Source organism: Phoxinus phoxinus (assembly GCF_949152265.1).
Source record: "Phoxinus phoxinus genome assembly, chromosome: 10".
Taxonomy (NCBI): domain Eukaryota; kingdom Metazoa; phylum Chordata; class Actinopteri; order Cypriniformes; family Leuciscidae; genus Phoxinus; species Phoxinus phoxinus.
Genome location: NC_136885.1, coordinates 20,352,787 through 20,373,071, shown reverse-complemented (window position 1 = coordinate 20,373,071; position 20,285 = coordinate 20,352,787). Strand labels below are relative to the sequence as shown.

General features: G+C 39.0%; 1 protein-coding gene across 3 annotated transcripts in view; it reads right to left on the bottom strand.

The window, feature by feature from the left end:
* Nucleotides 1–547: 547 nt before the first annotated feature.
* Nucleotides 548–20,285, bottom strand: part of znf1035 (zinc finger protein 1035) — a 37,976-nt gene continuing 18,238 nt past the window's right edge. The window contains exons 1-2 of one of the 3 annotated variants that reach the window (XM_079624838.1): nucleotides 6,755–6,881; nucleotides 548–5,408 (exon numbers count right to left, since the gene is read on the bottom strand). In XM_079624838.1, coding sequence (XP_079480964.1) covers nucleotides 1,104–5,327 — 4,224 coding nt within the window. In that variant the 5' untranslated portion in view covers nucleotides 5,328–5,408; nucleotides 6,755–6,881 and the 3' untranslated portion in view covers nucleotides 548–1,103. Of the gene's footprint in view, nucleotides 5,409–6,754; nucleotides 6,882–8,455; nucleotides 17,623–17,703; nucleotides 17,758–20,285 lie in introns of those variants that run through there. The other 2 variants (XM_079624836.1, XM_079624837.1) reach the window with 2 other exon arrangements.

The window sequence follows — 20,285 nt, the reverse complement described above, 5'->3', positions numbered from 1 at the left end:
AAAAAATACATAGCATATATATATATATATATATAATTGTAAAACCATAAATGATAAGCAATTTAACATGTGTCATGACAATGGCAAGTGTATAGGGCTGGTCTGATGCTGCCCTTCATTTAAACAGAACCAAGTATAATGTTGATTCAGAACAGGTATAAGTTATAAATGTAGCCTACTATTGGTCATTGTTAATTACGTTAATTCATAATACAGATTATGAACTGATATTAATTTAGTTATTGGTATGTTAAAATGTACTAGTATGTATAAAATGAATATTATTTTAGACTAATAAATGAAAAATGTAAAAATATTGTTCATTGTTTTTTATGTCTGCTATTGAAATAAATGAGCACATATAACCTTATAGTGAATTGTTACCAAAATAATGTTTACACAATAACTACAGAACTCCAATGATTTTCAGATTTCTTTTGTATGACTATAAACAAGCGTCACTCCTGGAGCTGTATTTGATGCAAATTTAACATGTTGACTTAGCTCCCTGCCTAAAGCAATTAATGCATTTTAATTTGTTCAGTCCTCCATCAGTTTTGCCATTTAATCAGTTCTTTATCATTTACAGTAGATGTGTCCAGCAAGTTTTGCTATTGCTAGCAACATTTAGCACACTATAATGTGTGCATGATCACATCTGTTACTTTACTGGAGACTTAGAAAGGTGTCACTATTGTGTTTATTGATGCAACGTAGAACATGTTTACATCAGAATGTATTATTTACAGTAGACTAACAATACACAATGCTACATTAAAAAAAGGCAGAAAACTACTTTTGTTTTTTCTTATTTTTTTACAGTTTAAACAGTGCATTCACCAAAAATCTGTATTGAAAAAAAAAATCTATATTCAATAAGGGAATTAAGGAAACCAATAAAATACAGAGGAAGCCAAATATGATATTAACAAGACAAAAAATGTTCTACTACTGATCAGACATTTTTTAAATGTTTTAAACTATTCAAAATTATGTTTCACTACTGTTTTAAAATGTATTCAAACTTCTGCTTTATAACGTCTTTTTTTACATTACATTTTGATCGCATATGCAGCAATGAGAGCAAACAGTAGATCCAACTTTTATGTATGCAGAAAAGGTATCGGTTTCTGCTCTGGATCCTCTTCTGTGTCATTTGTTGTTGTTGAGGTTTCAGCCACTGGCCCTAATATGCGGTGTACCCTTCTTGTGTGATTTTTAAAGGACACTATGTTAGGATAGCTGCGTTGGCAAATCTGACACTTGTACAGATTGTGTTGAGCCATGCCCCTTGACAACTCAAGACCACCCACGATACCATGGACCCTCCTTCTGTGGTTTCGGAGGGACTGTACATCTGGATAGCTGCGTGCACAAATGTGACATTGAAACTGATTGGGAGTGCTGTTTTGCTCAGTTCCCTTCGATGGCTGAAACGCAGCACTAAAAATACGATGCACTCTTCTTCTGTGGTTTTTCAACGATTTTATGTCATGATAGGAACGGGTGCATATCTGACACTGAAACTGACCAGAACGGTCAGGTTCTACGGTACCCAGATTTGGCTGTTTAGGCCGATGAACTTTCCTTAAGTGATCCTTCAGGGATTGAAGCTTTGGATAACTGCGAAGGCAAATAGGACATTGAAAAGGAGTAGATGAACTGCTTTGTGTGCCTGCTTGGGGCAACCGTTCCGGTGTGTTCTCCGCTGGTCTCATTTTGCTAATGACTCCATGAACATTTCTTTTATGCTCCTCGAGTGCCTGAGGTGTTGGACAATTATGGTCACAAATCTGACATGTCAGCCCTGCTTGCCTGCTGTGCGAGACTAGGTGTCTCTTCAGCCCATCTAGACAACTGAACCAACGCACACACACCGGGCATCGAATCGGTTTAAATGCGGGTTTACATGTATTGCTTTGAATGTGAACTTTAAGGGTCAATGGGTTGTTGAATGCTGCGCCACAACGAGAGCAAGTGTGTTTCCTCTGACTTGCAGTATCACCTTTGCAACGTAACCGTATGTGTCTTAACAAGGAACTGCGGAGGCTGAAGTTCTTTTTGCATTTATGGCAACTCAATGTCTCAGGAAATGACCTATGGTTCACATGTTGAGGTGACAAGAGTGCAGGCGGTTGTGCTTTTATGTTAAGCGGCGAAAAACCTGTAGATTGTTGCGGTCGAGTCGGAGCATGCGATGGTACCTTTTGAGAAAATGAACGAGGTTGTTGCTGGGAACCTCTTTGCTCATTTGCTGGGATTTTAGATTGCTTGTGCAATTGCTGATGTGCTTCAAAGTCCATCCACGACTGCAAGTTCTCACCACAGTGAGGACAAATGTAAGACTCCTGTGCATGCACCTGCAGATGTTCGAAGAGAAGTCGAGGACAAGTGAACGAGGCTCCGCATTCGCACGTCACCCTTCTTGGGAGTACAGATGGAAGTGACATGATCCCCCAGTTTCTGCTACTATTTTGAGTGCTCTCCTGTTGGGCTGCTTGGTTTTCTGTAGATGGAGACAGGACAAATAAGTTTTCCTGAGTTGCAGGTGTTATTTTAGACTCCACGGTTCTAGAACTTACTACTGAATCCGTTTTTGTTGCATGGCACTTTTTTCTGTGCTTATTTAGATTGTCTTTCCGGCTGAAGAACTTGCCACATTGAGGACATGGAAACCGTTTAATTGGCCCAGGCAAATCAGATGATGTATTCTCAACCTTTTGCTCTTCCAACTTTCTCGCCTCGCAAATCTTCAAGTGCTCCTTTAGCGTAAAAAGGCGAGAGTAGCTTCTCTGGCACCCGTTGCAAACATACCGTTTCACGCCTTTATTAGTCACATGCACCTGAAAACCATTACTAGGTATTGCTGAATTAATTTCCTTGTCCTCGGGTAGCTCTACAAAGACAACATCCTGATCTTCATCACAGTCATCTTTAGCCATGTCAGTCAAATCATCCTCATCGGAGTCCTTTTGATCTACATCTATTAGTACATCAATTTCAGCATCATCCAATGGCATGGTCCACTCCTTTTCAACCAATTTACCTTTTTCCTCTGCTTTCATTTCAACCATTTTGGCTGGTATTCCAACAGAGTTGTCAGTTGATTTGGAGTTAGAAACACTGGCAAAAATGGACTCATGGGTTTCTGGGGGATTTAGCTGATCCTTCCGCTGCATCTTCAACCCAGTCTGATTTTTCTTGTCAATAGAAAATTCTGTATTCTGTTCCTCCATCTTTATCGGCTCTGTGCCTACGCCAATATTTATATGCTGTGATGACATTTGATTTGTTTTTGAGTCTTGCTTCGCTCTATTGCACTCTTCCATATTTTGGAGTTTGACATGATGTTGGTTGGCAACAGTGGGCGAGGATTTCAGAGAAGATTTATAAGGACATTTATGAATTTTGAGGCGGTGCCTCCGTGTGTAGCCACGCTTGCAAAAAGAACAGTAGAACATTTTGTCCAACTGTTGAGCTGTAGGGCTGATATGCGTCACAGACTTCTTTCCCAAAGATTGAGAGTTTCTAGAAAATGCATCAGAGCAGACGTGGTTATCTGGGACAGAGATTACGGTTATCACAAACTCTTGGCAACAAAGACAAAACTTAACTCTCTCTTTCTTGTGCAAGGCATGATGCATTATCAAGCTGTCTACGGTTTGGAAAACCCGACGGCAGAGCCTGCACTGAAGTTTGCCTTCAACGTTGTCCCGGCCAAAAAGTTTTTGACGAGTCTCAAGAACCACCACGGGGCAGAGAGTTTGTGTAACGGATATAATCTTCCCCTTTTTTGACAACATCTTTCCAATTTTCACATTTACCACATTGTCTTGTTTCATCTTTGATAGATCCTCCAGTAGCTCTGGCTTTGATATCGTCATGGCAGTTGCAGGTTGCATTGGTGCTCTTGGTGAAACTTTTCTGGGAGGCAAGTTCCTCTGTTTTATTTGGACGGGTTGTTTATGACTCATGTAGGCAGATGCTAGCATCTTCAGGATTGATTTCTTATTAAATGCAGTTGATTCTTCACAAGATTCTGGTGATTTCTCATTGTCATGCACAGAATGGTTTACCACGTTTAAAGTGTCCTTCTCAAGGATCTGGACTTGCTCTTCTCCTACCATGTTGGAAGATTTTAAAGTGTCATTCTCAAGGATCTGCACTTGCTCTTCTCCTACCATGTTGGAAGATTTTAAAGTGTCATTCTCAAGGATCTGCACTTGCTCTTCTCCAACCACATTGGAGGATTTTAACGTGTCAATATAGAGCATCTGCCCTTGCTCTTCTCCTACCACATCGAAGGATTTTAAAGTGTCCATTTCAAGGATCTGCTCTTGCTCTTCTCTTACCACGTCAGAGGATTTTGAAGTGTCCATTTCAAGGATCTCTACTTGCTCCTCTCCTACCATGTTGGAGGATTTTAAAGTGTCCATATCGTGGATCTGCTCTTGTTCTTCTCTTACCACGCCAGAGGATTTTGAAGTGTCCATTTCAAGGATCTCTACCTGCTCTTCTCCTACCATGTTGGAGGATTTTAAAGTGTCCATATCGTGGATCTGCTCTTGCTCTTCTCTTACCACGTCAGAGGATTTTGAAATATCCATCTCAAGGATCTGCACTTGCTCTTCTTCTACCACGTCAGAGGATTTTAAAGTGTCCATGTCACAGATCTGCATATGCTCTTCTCTTACCACGCCGGACGATGTTAAAGTGTCCATTTCATCTGGCTCTTCTTCTACCACATTGGAGGATTTTAAAGTGTCCTTCTCAAGGATCTGCACTTGCTCTTCGGTCACAGAGGGAGATTCAAATGGCTTCAAGATGTTGCTCTCCATGTCTGCAAAGGATTCAGTCTTCTTGATATCAGCATTTGAAGTAGGAGGTGCACTTTCTGGAAGGGATTTTTCATTGGAATGGGATGGTGAGAGACTGTGAAAAACTTGGTCGGAAACAGGACGGCTGGAGTTTATTTTGCCCAAATCTGATTTGTCCTTATTTTCTGGCCAATGTTGCTTTTTGTGGGTCTCAAGAGCTGTAACACCACTAAACTCCTCACCACATTCTTCACATGTGTAGGTTTGGGCTGGAGAGACTGGTGAGGCCGACATTATACAGTGGTGTTTTTCAAGGAGATCTTTACTCGCAAATAAGCTTCCGCAGCTGTCACAAGTAGGTAGTGTTGATTCTGTCTGGCAAGAGATTTCACTTGCATGAGTTGCTTGGTGCACCAGGAGTGATGCCAAATTATGAAACGTAGCTGAGCATGCCACACAGCTATAAGTTTTAGGACTCCCAGCTGACTTTGTTTCTTGAAGTCCAAGCATTTTGCAGGAGCCAGAAGATTCCACTCCCGAATGTTAAATTTAAGAAGTGTTACCAAGGTCTTTGTTATTCTTGAGTGCCTCCTAAAAAAGAAAGCAAATAAACAAAATGAGTGGCATAGCATGAGTCTTCAAATGTTTTCAATACAGGCATACATCATTTAATGTTATAGATGTAGGTGCGGTCATGTTTAGGACCCTATAAGTTTAGTAAAAGACAACTCTGCAATGCAGTTCTAAAAATGGAATTACCCGTTTAATTTACATTTTTTGGATCAAATAAAAAAATATACCAGCATCAAAAACAAACTCTAATCTGTTCTCAACTAAAATAAAACTTTGGTTTAACCAGATCTATGAATTTGAAATATACCGACTAATAAAACACAATTTGACATAACTAATTCTCATTGAAATGTACAGTCTATTGTCTATTTTTTAAGTTATACAAGCAGAAAGTTATTAGCCTTTTATATATTTACTTATTGAGCAAAGCCGGACTGTTCTCAAAAAGAAAAAGCTGTATTTTTTGACTGATTAGCAAATATTAATATTATTAAAAAGAAACTGCTAATGGCAAAAAATCGTATTAATTAATTAATAAATTAATAAAAAATAAAAAAGTACTAATGTTTAGAAATATGATTAAATAGTGTAATTTACTTAGTATTTTTTCACTTGTGTAAAACAAACATTAATACAAAGATAACATTTCTAATGTGGCACGCTTGTTCAAAACTAAATATTTTTGAAATATGTAAGCTATATGCCTTTTACAATATCATCCACATGTGTCATTAACCTCAAGGGGTACATGCATATTTAAATGAGAAAAACTATTTCTGATCGGAAAACTCAAACTAGTAGCTACAAATAAAACCGCTCCCCTGCTCTCGTTTTGAAGTAAAGTGTTTAATTATTCGTTACAATATGTTTCAAATGCAGCAACAATAGAGGACAGAGAAAGAGGCAAGACGGCTATTGCATGCTTCGATTTTGATAGGCCTGGCCGCTTCCCGTGGCTCTTTACTCAAATATGTTCAATAAACATCATGTCAATATATAAATAAAATGAATCACCAGGTTAATATGCACACCACCCGCTGATGTAGCTTTAGTGTATAGTTTAAAAGAGAGTGAAAATAACACAAACCCTGCCAATAACAAACACTGCAATGGATGCTGCAGACTTGACATCAGACTAAACATGTTTAACTATACAACAAACCTCCAACATCTAAACGCGAAAAACACCTCTTTTCCAAAACAAACGCGATTTATAGGAATAACTGATTGCTTGATATAGCGCGTACGGAACGTCATTCGCGTGGTGCACAGGGGAATTGAATGACAAAAACCGCAGACGAATGTATGCGCGAATAAAAACGAAGCATAATAAGTACTTCAAACAGTTATTGGCTTGCACTCACCTTGGGAAAGCACGATGTGCAAACTAGCATGATTTTAGTCAAAGAAGCTATTTATTTTCAATCCGAAAGACGGTGTGTATTTTGCAACGGGTTTCAGTATAGACATGTTATTCCCGCTGTTCACTATAGAGGGCGGTCTATATGAGCGCTGACTTCCACCCCGTCCCCACATGTACAGATTAACATACCGCCATCAACTGGTGTGAGGGACCGGTGTGGCCTCCCTACAGAAATAGACCTACACCTACCCCAATTAAGCTATATTACAAAATAAACACCATTGAGCAGTATTATTTATAGGCCTGGGTGATATGGAAGGTAGGGCTACAATATAGGCTAGTTATATTATAAATAAATGTCTATTATCATCATCAAACTTTGGACAGAGACACATTTCTGATTTAATGTATGCTGCTTAGTGTGGTTTTTATTAAAAAACATTGAAGATATGGAATACCAATTTTATGCATTTATTTATTTATTTATTTCCACTTTCATTTATTTCCACATTTCTTTGTATGGTAATGAGAGGGTGTGTTTTACTTAGCAATCGAGCTCAGAGCTGAAATGCAAGCGCTGGGAGCGAATGTGCCTTTGCAAGTCACATAGGGAATGAATGAATTAGAGATGGGCAATATGACCAAAGTCGGCTGAAAGGAAGCAGCATGGCTAAAATATTTTCTTTTAAACTATTCCCAGATTAAATCAGTAGCTGTGTTTTGGAACAAAGTAGCTGGTTTCTAACTGATACATGCCAGTAGACCAACTTGGATCAGCAAAAAGCCAGCAAGTAGATGACCATACCCGCTAGAAAATAGCTAACTTGTTCCAAAACAGAACAACCACCTTCAATTTGATATTATTTAATTGATAACTGTTGATGGTTCTGTGATGGTTTTATATTTAAAAAAAAATGTTGACTTGAAACCAGTGAAATAATAATGCAGCAATATATAGCTACTTCTGTTTCGAAGAGGACATTAAAAGATGAGACATTTTCTGAGTCAATTCAATAAAAAATAGATGAAAGGCAAAACTAAAGTTACTGATGATGCAGGTTTCACTTTTAATGCTTATGTAATACCAACCACCACACAGTCTGAATCTGAGCATACTTGTCAAACGTTATAAGACAGATTCAAGTTCTAAAAGAACCAAGTTAGGAAGCTCTTGACCTGTAGATATTTTAATTAGATTCAGAATTAAAATATAATGGATTAGTGAAATGTGAAAGGCTAAACAACTCTATAATTAACTGAGTGATGCTGAGATTCCTACTCCAATGGCTAAACATGATTGGTAATAGTAAAGGCTGATTAATAAAAAGCTACAGGCCAGGAAGACAGACCATGTTCTCAGAATATAAAATATTAGTATAGATGCTTTAATTTTGACATGACTAATTCTTAAATCTGGGTAAGAAAAATTAGCTCTTTTTGTTAATACATGTGGTAAATCCCGCTTTGGAACTATCTGCTATCTAAGTTGGTTTCAGGCAAATATGGATGAGTATATGAAACACACCTGACTGTGACTTCCAATCATATATATATATATATATATATATATATATATATATATATATATATATATATATATATAAATAAATATATAGATAGCCTTGTAGTTATCCCTTTGACAGTAAGAGAATACCTATAACAATTGTTTATACTCAAAATAAAATTCACACTAAATCAAAGAATTTTGATTTTATTACGAGTTCGACTTTCTTAGTGAAGCCTAATTTAAATGGATACAAAACAGCTCATTGTGACTAGTTACCTCAAGTCATTCCAAAAGTGAAAGAAATTTCTCATAACAGCAAAGTAGATGTAAATGTTTACTAGTTGAAGAAATTCTCAACATATAATACAAAAGTAAAACTATACATCAGGTTTTATAGCCATATATACGTTATCACTAATGTAGTTTAAACAGAAAGGGTATAGAATATTTGTCAAGCCTGAAGAGGTTTTCTCTTTTTTTGTTGTCGAGCAAAGCCATTGAAGTTAGACTATTCTCAAAAAGATAACGCTGGGTTTTAATGAAACATAAAATACATAATTTTAACTCAAGGCATTCACATCTTATATAACAACTATGTGATGAACCCTTAACTTGACCTTAAATGTTTACAAACACATGGACTGTAAAAAAAAAAAAAAAAAAATTACATTACTAAGAAATATTAACAATTAAATCTACAAATTTCCTCTAACTTTCAAAATTATGTTTAAAACACATATGCCTAGTAAATATAGCAAGGTCAAAAATTACTTCAACAATGAAGGAATGATGCAGGATTTTCAACTATACATCCTTGTGAACTGCACTGTGTAACATTAACATCTCCAACTACTTCATTCATGCATACATATATACCTATAGTTCCATACATCATCTAGATTGCATTTTAATATACACACACATCAGTCTGAGTACTGTACAAAGAGAATTTAGTCAGCAGTTCACAGAACTGTAGAACAGAGTAGATTGTATGAACATTAACAGACCGATTCAGAACTACGGTAAAACACCCACGCCATATTTCAAAGTGGATAAAAGCAGTTAGGCCAAGTAAAAAGAACAATGGATTCTATGTACAGTTTATCTTAACAAATAATGTTCAGAAAACTGAATGAGTTTGAATAACCTGCATTGCAGGAAACGGAGTCATCAATAATTCGACCTTTATTCATGCATTGGGCTTTGGAAGGGGAAATGTATTGGTGATTGGGACTGAAGAGATTCTGCAGAAGCAGCAGCATGAGTCAGCTGATGGTCCTCCAAAAGATTTAGAAAAGCAAAGGCTTTGTCACATTCTGTGCATTCATAGACCACTTGTCCTACATGGGTTTCCTGGTGCTTTTGCAACTGATCAAACAATGCGAAGGATTTATAGCACATATCACACCGGAACTCGTTGTCCTGATTCAGACTTTGATGTTCAGCATGTTTCCGTTTATGTTTTGCCAGATCGTTTGCTGTAAGGTAGGTTCTGCAGCATATTGGGCACTGGTGCTGCCTTTTCGCATCATGCATTCTGCGGTGAGATATGAGATTTGGTTCCGTTTTAAAGGATTCTGAGCACGCATCACACTTGTAAGGCCGTTCATTGTGTATCTGCTGATGCTGTGTAAGGTACCGTTTCTTCGTAAAACCTTTATCACAAACCAAGCACTTGAAAGGACGCGGATCCTCATGATGCTTTTTATGGTGTTCCATTAAACTGCTATTAGAGGAGAACCGTCTTTTACAGATAGGGCAAATAATGAAGTCTTCTCCAACATCAACCTCCTCTTCTTCCTCACCTGCTTGAAATGGAGTCCCTGAACTTTGCTTCTTAGAGGAAGAGACCGATGACTCTGAATGGCGCTTGTCTAAGAACGTCACATTTCGATTACTACAGTGGTGTTTGCGGAAAGCATCACTTCCAAGAAAGTTGTCTCCGCATTCGGTGCATTCATATTGTGTAGCAGCAGTCAAATGGCATCGTTCATGTACATCAAGGTCTTTCTTAGAGGGAAAAGTCATATTACAAACGCTGCACATATGAGAATGAACAGAAAGGTGATTTGCGAGGTCCAATGCTTGGTAAAAACTCTCAGGACATATGGGACACTGGTAAATTTTGTCACGCTTCACAGTTTCTACTCGTAAAGTCTTTTCACTGGTAGGAAAGTTACTGTCCTTGGAAGCCTTTTCATTCCCATGGCTTCGTAAATGCGTGAGAAAAAGGTGGCGGTGGGTGAAACTCATGCTGCAATGATTGCACTGATAAGAACATGGTCCTGACAACTGATGGCTGAGCTGATGCTTTTTTAGATGGGAACCATGTAAGAAATACTTGTTACATTCTGGACATGAGTATGGTCTCTCTTTTGCTGGATTGCAGCCATGTTCTGAGAGCTGTTCTGGATCTGGAAATCTTACTTGACAAATTCCACAGCGATACTTGTACTGCTCAATGTTACTTGATGAAAGGCTTTTACTGGAGATGGCTGAAGTCCCTTGCTTTGTTTGAGGCTGTTGGGGTGGAATTAATGGTGGAAGCTCCTCTTCTTGCTCTGTGTGCATCTTACGATGCTCTGCCCGACTTGTTTTACAGGAAAAGGTTTCATCACAAAGGTCACAGGGAAAGTTTTCATCGCGGTGGGTAACCATGTGCTCAGCTAGTTCCGTTGGGCGAGTGAAGCTCAGGTGACATTTGGTACAGCGGTGAGCGCTCTTTCTGATATGTGTTTGCTTGTGTTTGCGCAGGGTGAAGAGCGAGACAAAACCTTTACCACACATTTGACACTGAAACTCAGACTTGTGGCAGCGCTGATGTTGTTGCAGGTTCGCTAGCTGAAAAAAGCACTTCCCACATTCCTCACACTCAAAGGGCTTTTCACCAAGATGACATCTTTGATGATCCTCGAGATTTTCTGATGTTAAGAATGTTTTACCACAAACATGACAAGGAAAGTATGGTGCGGAATCAGAGTCATTGTCGCTGTCATCATCTTCAAAATTTCTGTCAGACTCTTCCTTATCTGACTCCTGACTTACACTGGCAGAGGATTTTTTCAATCCATCAGTGAGGGATTTGACTGAATCCAATCCATGTTTTACTCTGCAGTGCTTTGTGTATGACTTTTTTACAGTATAGGTTTTGTCACATGGTTCACACCTATATACTTCAGGGTGCTCTGTTCTTGCTTTCACACTAGGTTCTTTTGAGCTGGGCAGGTGTGCATGTAAATGAGCCATCCTTTGGTGAATGGTCAGGGATTTAGCAGTCCAAAACCGCATCTGACAACGGTTACAGACAAAGGGACGACTGGGGTCATGACAAGACCTATGGATGTCCAGGTCAGAAGGAAAACGAAACTTCTTAAGGCAAATTTCACAAGTATTATCCATTTTTTCCTGATGTTGGATTTTCATATGCCTTTGCAGTATACCAGCTTGAGCAAAGACTTTACTGCACACATGACATCTGTGGATATCTGATTTGCGCTCTTGATCTTCACGGCCATGCTCCTCTAAATGACTTATGAGTCTCAGCCCATCTGTAAAACTTTGATCACACTCAGAACACTGATACTTGTGAACAGAATCTCCTTTTTCTGCATCATTTTCCTGGTCTTGATCTTTACATGAGAATTTAGTCTGCAGTACTCCGGTTCCTGTTGTATTTGAACCCTTGTTAAATATTAACACAGTGTCATTTAGACCACAATCTAATTCACCTGCATTTTCCAGGGCAGATTCATTATTTGATATAATTGTGTGACCCTTACATTTTCTTCTGTGTTTCTCCATTCTCTTTTTGGTCCAAAAACCAACATGGCATTTTGTGCAAGAAAGGGGGTATACACCATTATGTATGCGCATATGCATACCTAGTCCAGTGCTCCTGGAAAACCGCATGTTGCACTGAGGGCATTTAAGAGGCTTACTAAGGTCTCTGTTTGAACATGCACGTCGCTCCCTTATCTGACTGCTGCTTTCTTGGTTCTGCCCATACCCCTCATCAACTGGCTCTTGCTTTATGATTGGCAGGTGATTTGATATCAATTCCTGTTGTTCATTAAATGACTCTTGTGGCTGATCAGATCTATGCTTTGCTAAAAAATGCTGCTGGAGCTGCGAGAACAATAAAAAACGGTCACTACAGTTAGCACAGGAAAAACCTTTTATCTTAGTGGGGCCCTTGTTTACCTCTTGAGAAGATCCAGTTGATTTTGAGCTGACAACACAGGTCTTCTGGTGTACAGACAGTGCATCCCGGGTAAACAGGTCACCACACTTGTCACAAAGGACTTTTTCTTGGTGTTCCCCCTTTCCGTTGCATTTAACCAAGTGCCGTTTCAAATAGTCTGTTCTGATGAAATGCTCTCCACAGTTAGCACAGCCATATGGTTTTTCTCCTGTATGAAGACGTAAATGAACCTTCAGTTGTCCTGATAATTTAAAGCGTCGAGGGCAATACTCGCATTGGTATTTAAATTTATTCATGTAATGCACTTGTATACGTTGCAGAAGTTTGGAAGTTTCCCTGCATGGCTGCTTTTGAACATTGTTTGTGGCAGATGGCACACTTTCCTTTGAAATCTTCTTGCATCTGATGGTGAGGTTGTGCCTGCTCAAAGTCTTTTTAGAACTGTATTTTTTGCCACATCTTTTGCAAGGAAAAGGTTTATCGGTAATGTGGAGCATGGCCATATGGCGTTTCAGATCACTCTGGGTGGACAACCGCTTAAAGCAAACTGTGCATTGCAATGGGTCACCTTCCTGTGTTTTGCTTTGGGAACTTGTGTTCAAGCTATCGAGACTCATCTTTACAACTCGCACCTCAAGTCGTCGTTTTCCTCTGCAGCGGGCTTGGTGCAGTTTTAAATGATCGTAGCGTGAGAAACAACTTTCACAAGTCTTGCACCGATAAGGCTTGACCTCTGTATGAGTGAGGATGTGATGTCTTAGATTTCTGGCTCTCAAAAACGATTTAGTGCAAAATTTGCACTTCAGTGCCTCACCATTTTCTTCAGGAACCACAGTGACCTCTTTCTGATTTTTTATTTCAGCAAACATCGATTTAATTCTTTCAGATCCTTTTAAACTTTCCAATCTACGTTCCTTAGACCATAAACCATCACAAAAAGTCTCGTGTTGCAAGTATCGATCCTGATTGTCAAAATTCTGTCCACAATGTATGCACGCATATGGGGTTTTCTTTAAATGAAGAGAGAGATGTTTCTGGAGAAAACTTCTTGTTCTAAAACATTTAAAGCATTCTGGACATTGCTGCTCAAACCTGCCCTTCTCCTTTGTACTAGTTTTGTTTTCAGTTGGTAGCTTGCCCTTGCACTGCTTTTCGTGACCATTTCTGTAGTTTTTTCTTGCAAAAATTCTCCCACATTTTCTGCAAGCAGGTTTTAACTTGTCTCCATTGCAGATGGCGTCGTGATCCTTAAATTTTCTTTTCCTGTAAAACTTCCCACACTTTGAACAAGGGAAAACAGTCTTTGCCAAGTGGGCTCTTTCATGAAGTTTCAAGTTGTTGGGAAATCGAAATGAATGTGGGCAGTATGAGCAATTATAGAGTTTGTTGGTCTTGCTTAGTGCAGTGTCTACACTACTTTCTGCCTGTATTTCTTCAGCATTTGACGTCTTTACTGACTGCTCCACTGTACATTTTTCCTGATGTATTTTTAGATATTCCTTTCTGTTAAAGTGTCTGCCACAAGTTAGACACGGAAAAGGCTTTTCACCAGTGTGAATGCGGATGTGACGAATCAGCCCAGCATGACTCGAGAATTGGTGTTTGCAGAACTGACATTTGGATGCAGAAGGTCCAGGCATATGAGTTAAACAATGCTCACTAAGTGCCTTTGAGTCAGCAAAGGCTTCTTGGCAGAGAGCACATTTGAACTCCTCTTTGTAAATTCTTTCTACCTTTAGAGTTCTAGCTTGGTCCTTGGGAGGGGAAAGAGTTCTAGCTTGGTCCTTGGGAGGGAAAAGAGTTCTAGCTTGGTCCTTGGGAGGGAAAAGTTCCTTAAGTTTACGTCTTCTCTCATGCACAGCCACATGTCGAAGCAGAAAAACTGGAAACTTGAACTGCATCGGGCAATCAGGGCACTTAAGCATGCCTTTTTTTGGATGGGACTGTCTGTGTTTTAACAAATCTCCAATAGATGGTAGAACTTCCCAGCAGACTAAGCACTGTACATTCCGCTTATGCACATTTTTGTGAGTCATTAGGTGTCCATGCCTGGCAAAGTTTTTACCACAGTCTAAACAGCGAAAAGGTTTGTTTCCTTTATGAAGTCGTAAGTGCTTTTTTAACGAGTCCGGTAAAGTAAAGACTTTTCCACAGAAGCGACAAGAGAAAGGAAGGCTTGCATCCTTGTTAGCAGATTCTTTGCTTGTTGGCTTTTGACTGGCAGGGCTTGAACTTTTCAAATTGACACCATTACCATGTTTGTGTTTGATTGCCTTTTTGGCATTTAAAAGCAATTTATGCTTTCCTAGATGGCCGTAGTATCCAGACTTGCTAGAATACACAGATGGACAAAAAGTGCATTTGTACTGCAATGCTTTTTGTACAGGCATAGTCAATGGTGATTCTTTGTCCTCATTTTTGGTACTGATAACTTGCTCTAACGCTTTTCTTTTCTTTACGTTTCCTTTGGCTGTATACAGTTTAAGCTTAACACAAGTTTGCTTGATGTGTCTATTGCGGTTGCTGGCCATGGTAAACATATCCTTACACAAAGGGCATCGATACTTTGCACCAATCTTTCCTTTGCTTTTTTTTGTGTATTCTTTGATACACTGTTCACGCAAATGGCGTGTCCGATTGTAGGAGTACTTGAAACTGCGAGAACAGATGGGGCATTTAAACTTTGGAAACTTGCTATCTGGAACTGAAGATTTTTCACGAGAGACAATCTTTTGAGAACACTGCTCTCTTTTATGTTTGTTAAGATTCCAGGTATATTTGAATGCTTTTCCACAGTTGTCACACTTGAAGGGCTTCTCGTCAGAGTGTGATCTAAGGTGTGCTTTTAGTTGTGCTCTAAGCCTGAAAGTCTTTCCACAAACTTGACAATGAATTTTTTCAGGCGATTGGCTTGTCTTGTACACATCCATTAGTTTCACGAAGCAATCACGAAGTTCTTTGTTGGAGACAGCTGTTTCAACTATGTCTAGCTTTCTGAGGGTTGATTTTGAATGTTCTGCACTCTGTACAGAAGGGTCTAGTATCAAGGGTGTGCAAGCTACTTTACGCTTGTGTTTTTGACATTTGTGAGCACTAGGAAAGTACAATCCACAACAATCACATCTATGATGCGTGACAACTATGTGCTTCAGCTCATGATCTTCATAATAAGCTTGTCGAACAAAGGACTTCCTACAGTACCTACAAATGAACTTTGCCTTCTCCTCGGTTAGCCCTTTAGTATATGATGGTGATGATTTTAACTTGTCATTAAGCTTGACTTCCCCACAGAAGTGTTGTTGTGTCAATGGACCACCAGTGAAGTGGCATTCACAAGTGGGACAATACTGAGATCTACTGAGATTATGGAGAGAATGTGTGCTGTGGTAGTGCTCGATAAGCTCATCTATACTTTGTGTTGACCCCTGGCACTCAAAGCAATGGTAGTTTTTTCCATCACAAGTTTTTTTCTCAGTCGTCTTAAGGAGAACAACAGGTTGCAGTTTTCTCTTGTGGGTCTTGAAATATGATAAAGAATCTTTGCTTGCAATGGTGCCATTGTCAGTCAGACATTTGTGCTGTCCAGGATATAAGGAGGTTCTGGATGTCTGGTCAACACTGAGCAGTAGTTGATCTTTTGGTGCATCAGATCCTTCATCCATCTGATTATTAGATTCAAAAGCAGTTTTTAGAAGAACTGGCGGTTCTGTGCGATTAAACGGACTACACTCATCGTCTTGGTTTACATGTGCACTTTCCAGGTGTTTCAGTTCCTCAATGTTCTGTGTGGCACTTTTTAAACCAAAACAGGACTCAAGGAATCCAAAACTACTCCGCTCAACTTGCTCATCATCAGATGTGAAGCATTTCTGTCCTTCCAGCCGAGAAGAATCTCCATAACCCAGTTTTGAAGATGTTTTTTTAGGATATGGTTGGTTGCTTTCTAATTGACAGCCACCACGTGAATCTTTTCCATGGCCAGATATCCCAGTCGTCTCTTGAAATTCAGGTTTTGGAGATGTATTTTCAGGATCTGGGTTCATTCTGTCCAATTGGTAGTCACCACGTGGATATTTTCTAATGCCAGAAATGACAAATGTCTCTTCAAGCTCAGATTTTGATGATGGATTTTCAGCATCTGGGGTTGTCCTTTGCGATTGGCTTAGTGAATCTATAATTAGGCAATTGTTTTCATCTTCATTAGAAGTGGAGGAAGTCTTAATATTTGCATGATTTGAAGTGGAACCACCGTGAGAGATATCAAGTTCTTTGTTTTTTGGATCAAACAACGATGCGTTGCAATCCAAATCACAAGAAATAATGTCCTTTTCCTCAGTTTGCCCATCTTTTGAAAAAAGCATTACACCATTCATATTATCCACACTTTGTACTTCTGTACACGGAACCTCAGAATTTGAGATAAATGAGTCCTCACTACAAGTATGGTTTACATCAGCTTTGCTCTCACCCATGGTCACTGGAGGTCCAGTGTCCTGCTGTAGATTTATTGCACTCATATCTGCTTTCACAGTACTATGGCAGACCTCAGCAGAAGAAAAGTCCATTGCATTACTTGAATTTTGGTCTCCTTCCTCTAAAGACGGACCAGCTTGGTTGCTAATGTTAACTTCAATGGATGAATTCAAATTGCAATCAAGATTTGCTTCCATGTCAGAACAGCTACTAATATCGGAATACTCCACAAGACCGGCATCTGTCTCAAAAGCAGCTTCTAATACTGCCTCGTCAGAATGTGCTTCCGATGTGGACTCAACTTCTACTGAGTTAGGCAAGGAAAAGGGTGTCATGTTACCATTATATTCTCCTTTATCCCCTGACTTTTCTTGTTCAAGGTCACCTGAATTCATTACATCTTGCCAAGATGATTCACAGCATGAGTCCTGCAGAGAACCAGACTCAAAGTCTTTCATGTCCGATTCAGCAATGTCTTCCAAATCCATCATGCTTGAAAAGTTCTCCTCCTCAATTAATTGTTCTATCTCATGTGCAAAGTTCTCCTCCGATTCCACTGGAATTCCATTACATTCCATAGTTCCCACAGACATTTCTGGTCTCTGGTTAGAAAGAATCTGTGCTTGCTGGAATGCATTCCATTTTTGAGCCATCCTCGTGTTCTCCTCCAAGGGCTAGCTCTCAAACTCTGTAAGACAAATGTCCATGTGATTACCAAAACAGCACACATTTGTAAATAAAATTAAATAGGATGAAATTAAATGCTCACCACACTTATCCACTACATATCAGTAGGAACATTATAGCTGATTTGCCCAAAGACCTGCATAAAGAAAAAAAAATCTATTTCAGAAGAAGCATATATAAGTCAATTACTAATAAAATCGCTGTTTACTGGTATAATATGGATGTTTAAAATACTACTAGGCTACTACTAATAATAATATCAAACATACACTCTCCGAACTATGCTGTCAACTATGTAGTAGTACTGTCACAGCATCATGCTAAGACATCAGCGCGGAAGTAATCCAAAGGTAATGAATCATTAGAAATAGAAGAGCTTTTTGTTCTGAAGATTAGAGAAAACCAATTTACATTTTGATTTGTTCATCACACAAAATTACTGTATGGCTCATGAAGACTATATAGCGGTATACCGGTACTGCAAAAATAACGGTAGGCCTATATATTATATTTCAAACGGTACAATGTTATTATAACAATAATAATTTTGCTCAATTCGGTATTAGATGCGCTGCCACTTCGAAGATCAACGCTAGCCGGCAGTGCGCTACCCAAACTGACACGAAACCGGCAAACGGTGACAACGGAGGAACACGATGGATCAAACCGGTCAAACCGATGAAGCTCATTCTACACGCCCGAAATTAATAAATAAAGAGAGCAGTAGGAGTGAAATATGGCATTACTTTGCCTACAAAAGTAATGAGAAAGGTGAAGCAACAGACCTCAATGCACCACTTTGCAAACGCTGCTTTAAATCATGTGTTGCCACGAGAGGCAATTGAATCTTTGACTCAACCGATTCGTTCAAAACGCTGAATCATTCAGTAATGTAACATGGGTGAGTGATCCTGTGAGATGCGCTACGGTTCTGCTGTGATTTTGTTTGGAACTATTAGTATTTTCGCTGCTGAAACAGAACAAAAACAGTCATTGCGTTTAAAATGTAACTGACCTAATTTGAACTGTTTATTGGACTTATAAAAACAGTGTCTCGGTTTCAATCGTGATGGTATTCAGGAAAACAGCACTCTGGTTGTGTGATGTTTCAAGAAACTTAAGATTAACTGTATAATATGTTATCAATAACTGCACGAGCCTCAACAGCGCAACTTTGTTACCGTCAGTATAGGCCTACATTAGCAGGGCTCCAGACTAACTTTTCCACCGGTGCTACCAACTTTCTCAGTTGGACGCACCAACACATGATTTGGTCGCATTTTTTATTTTTTTTTGCTACAACATAGATTAATCAATGCATGCTGATGAATAGTTGTCTCAATCTTTTCTATTTAATATGACTTACAGTCCATTAGGAATTCAGGAAATTTAGGAATTATGCACAGTTACTTCATTTGTTCGAACATTCTGTTCACTGTACATTCACACAAAACCATCAATTATGGTGGACTTTTTAATGTTGTATTTATATTTTAATGCCGTTATCACACTTACCTAATTTGCCAATAAAGCAGTTTTATTGATTGCAATAAAGACTTGAAGCTAATCTGAACGTTGGAATAAGAAACGGAAACGCGATGCCTTCCTAAATCATGGATCAACATCCCTATAGCTAAACACAACTTATGCTTAAAATCAGATAGGATAGATAGGAATTATAGGTGAATAACAGCAATGTCAGTATCAGTATTTACCTGGTTGTAAGCCTTAACTTGACAAACTATGTTCCTCAAATCTGGTTGGCAAAATCTAATGTTGATCCAAGAACATGTTGTACTTGGTGAAATCACGTTCAGAGTTTGATGAGTCTATATATTGGATACGCGGTGTGATATGTTTGGTTGGGGGCAACTGGAAATATAGCATCTTTACACTGATAAGCTATGGCTTCTGCACTCTCAGTGCTACATTCAGTATAGCTTTCTGAACAACTGACAATACTATACAAGAGTTCATCGTCAACCACAAATCCATTTATAGAAAGGTTATTGCATGGTGCTCTGTCAGCAGATCGGTTTTTAAATAGCCTACTTGTAACTGAAGATCTTGGTAGATTTCTGGTACCCCTATTCCACTGGCATGATGCCACTGCCTAATCAAGAACCATTCTGTGCATTTCCACAAAATAATTAGTGCTTCAGGCCAGGAAAATTAGCTTGGCACCTTCAAGGGTCTCAGGATTCAGAGGCCAGTCAGGGGCAGGATAGTGCCATTACCAAAAATGTTTTTTCAAAAATTACAACTCATAACAGCATCTAGGCTATCTTCCTTAATTATTGTTCTTAGTTTTATACCATCTAGTTTTGTTTTAAGTAAACACCAGAACATCCTGTGTCTACATCCTAAGACATAGCACACCCCTTCATTTGTATTAGATAAGGCCAAGGGGTTCCAAACTGCTTTGAAATTGCCAATAATCCTGGTGGATCTTCATAGTTTGTTCAAGCACATTTAATTTGATTTGAAGAAAACTCTACAGATATATGGTGGTCCAGAAACAGAATTGGACATCCCTTGATAAGGTAATGCCCCATTTCCTGACAGAAAGGAACAGATATAGGTAGGAATAAATAGAAAAGGTGATTCCCCAGTGTCTGTTGTGTTCTTGGACATCATGCTGATTTGCAGAACTTTGCCCTGTAC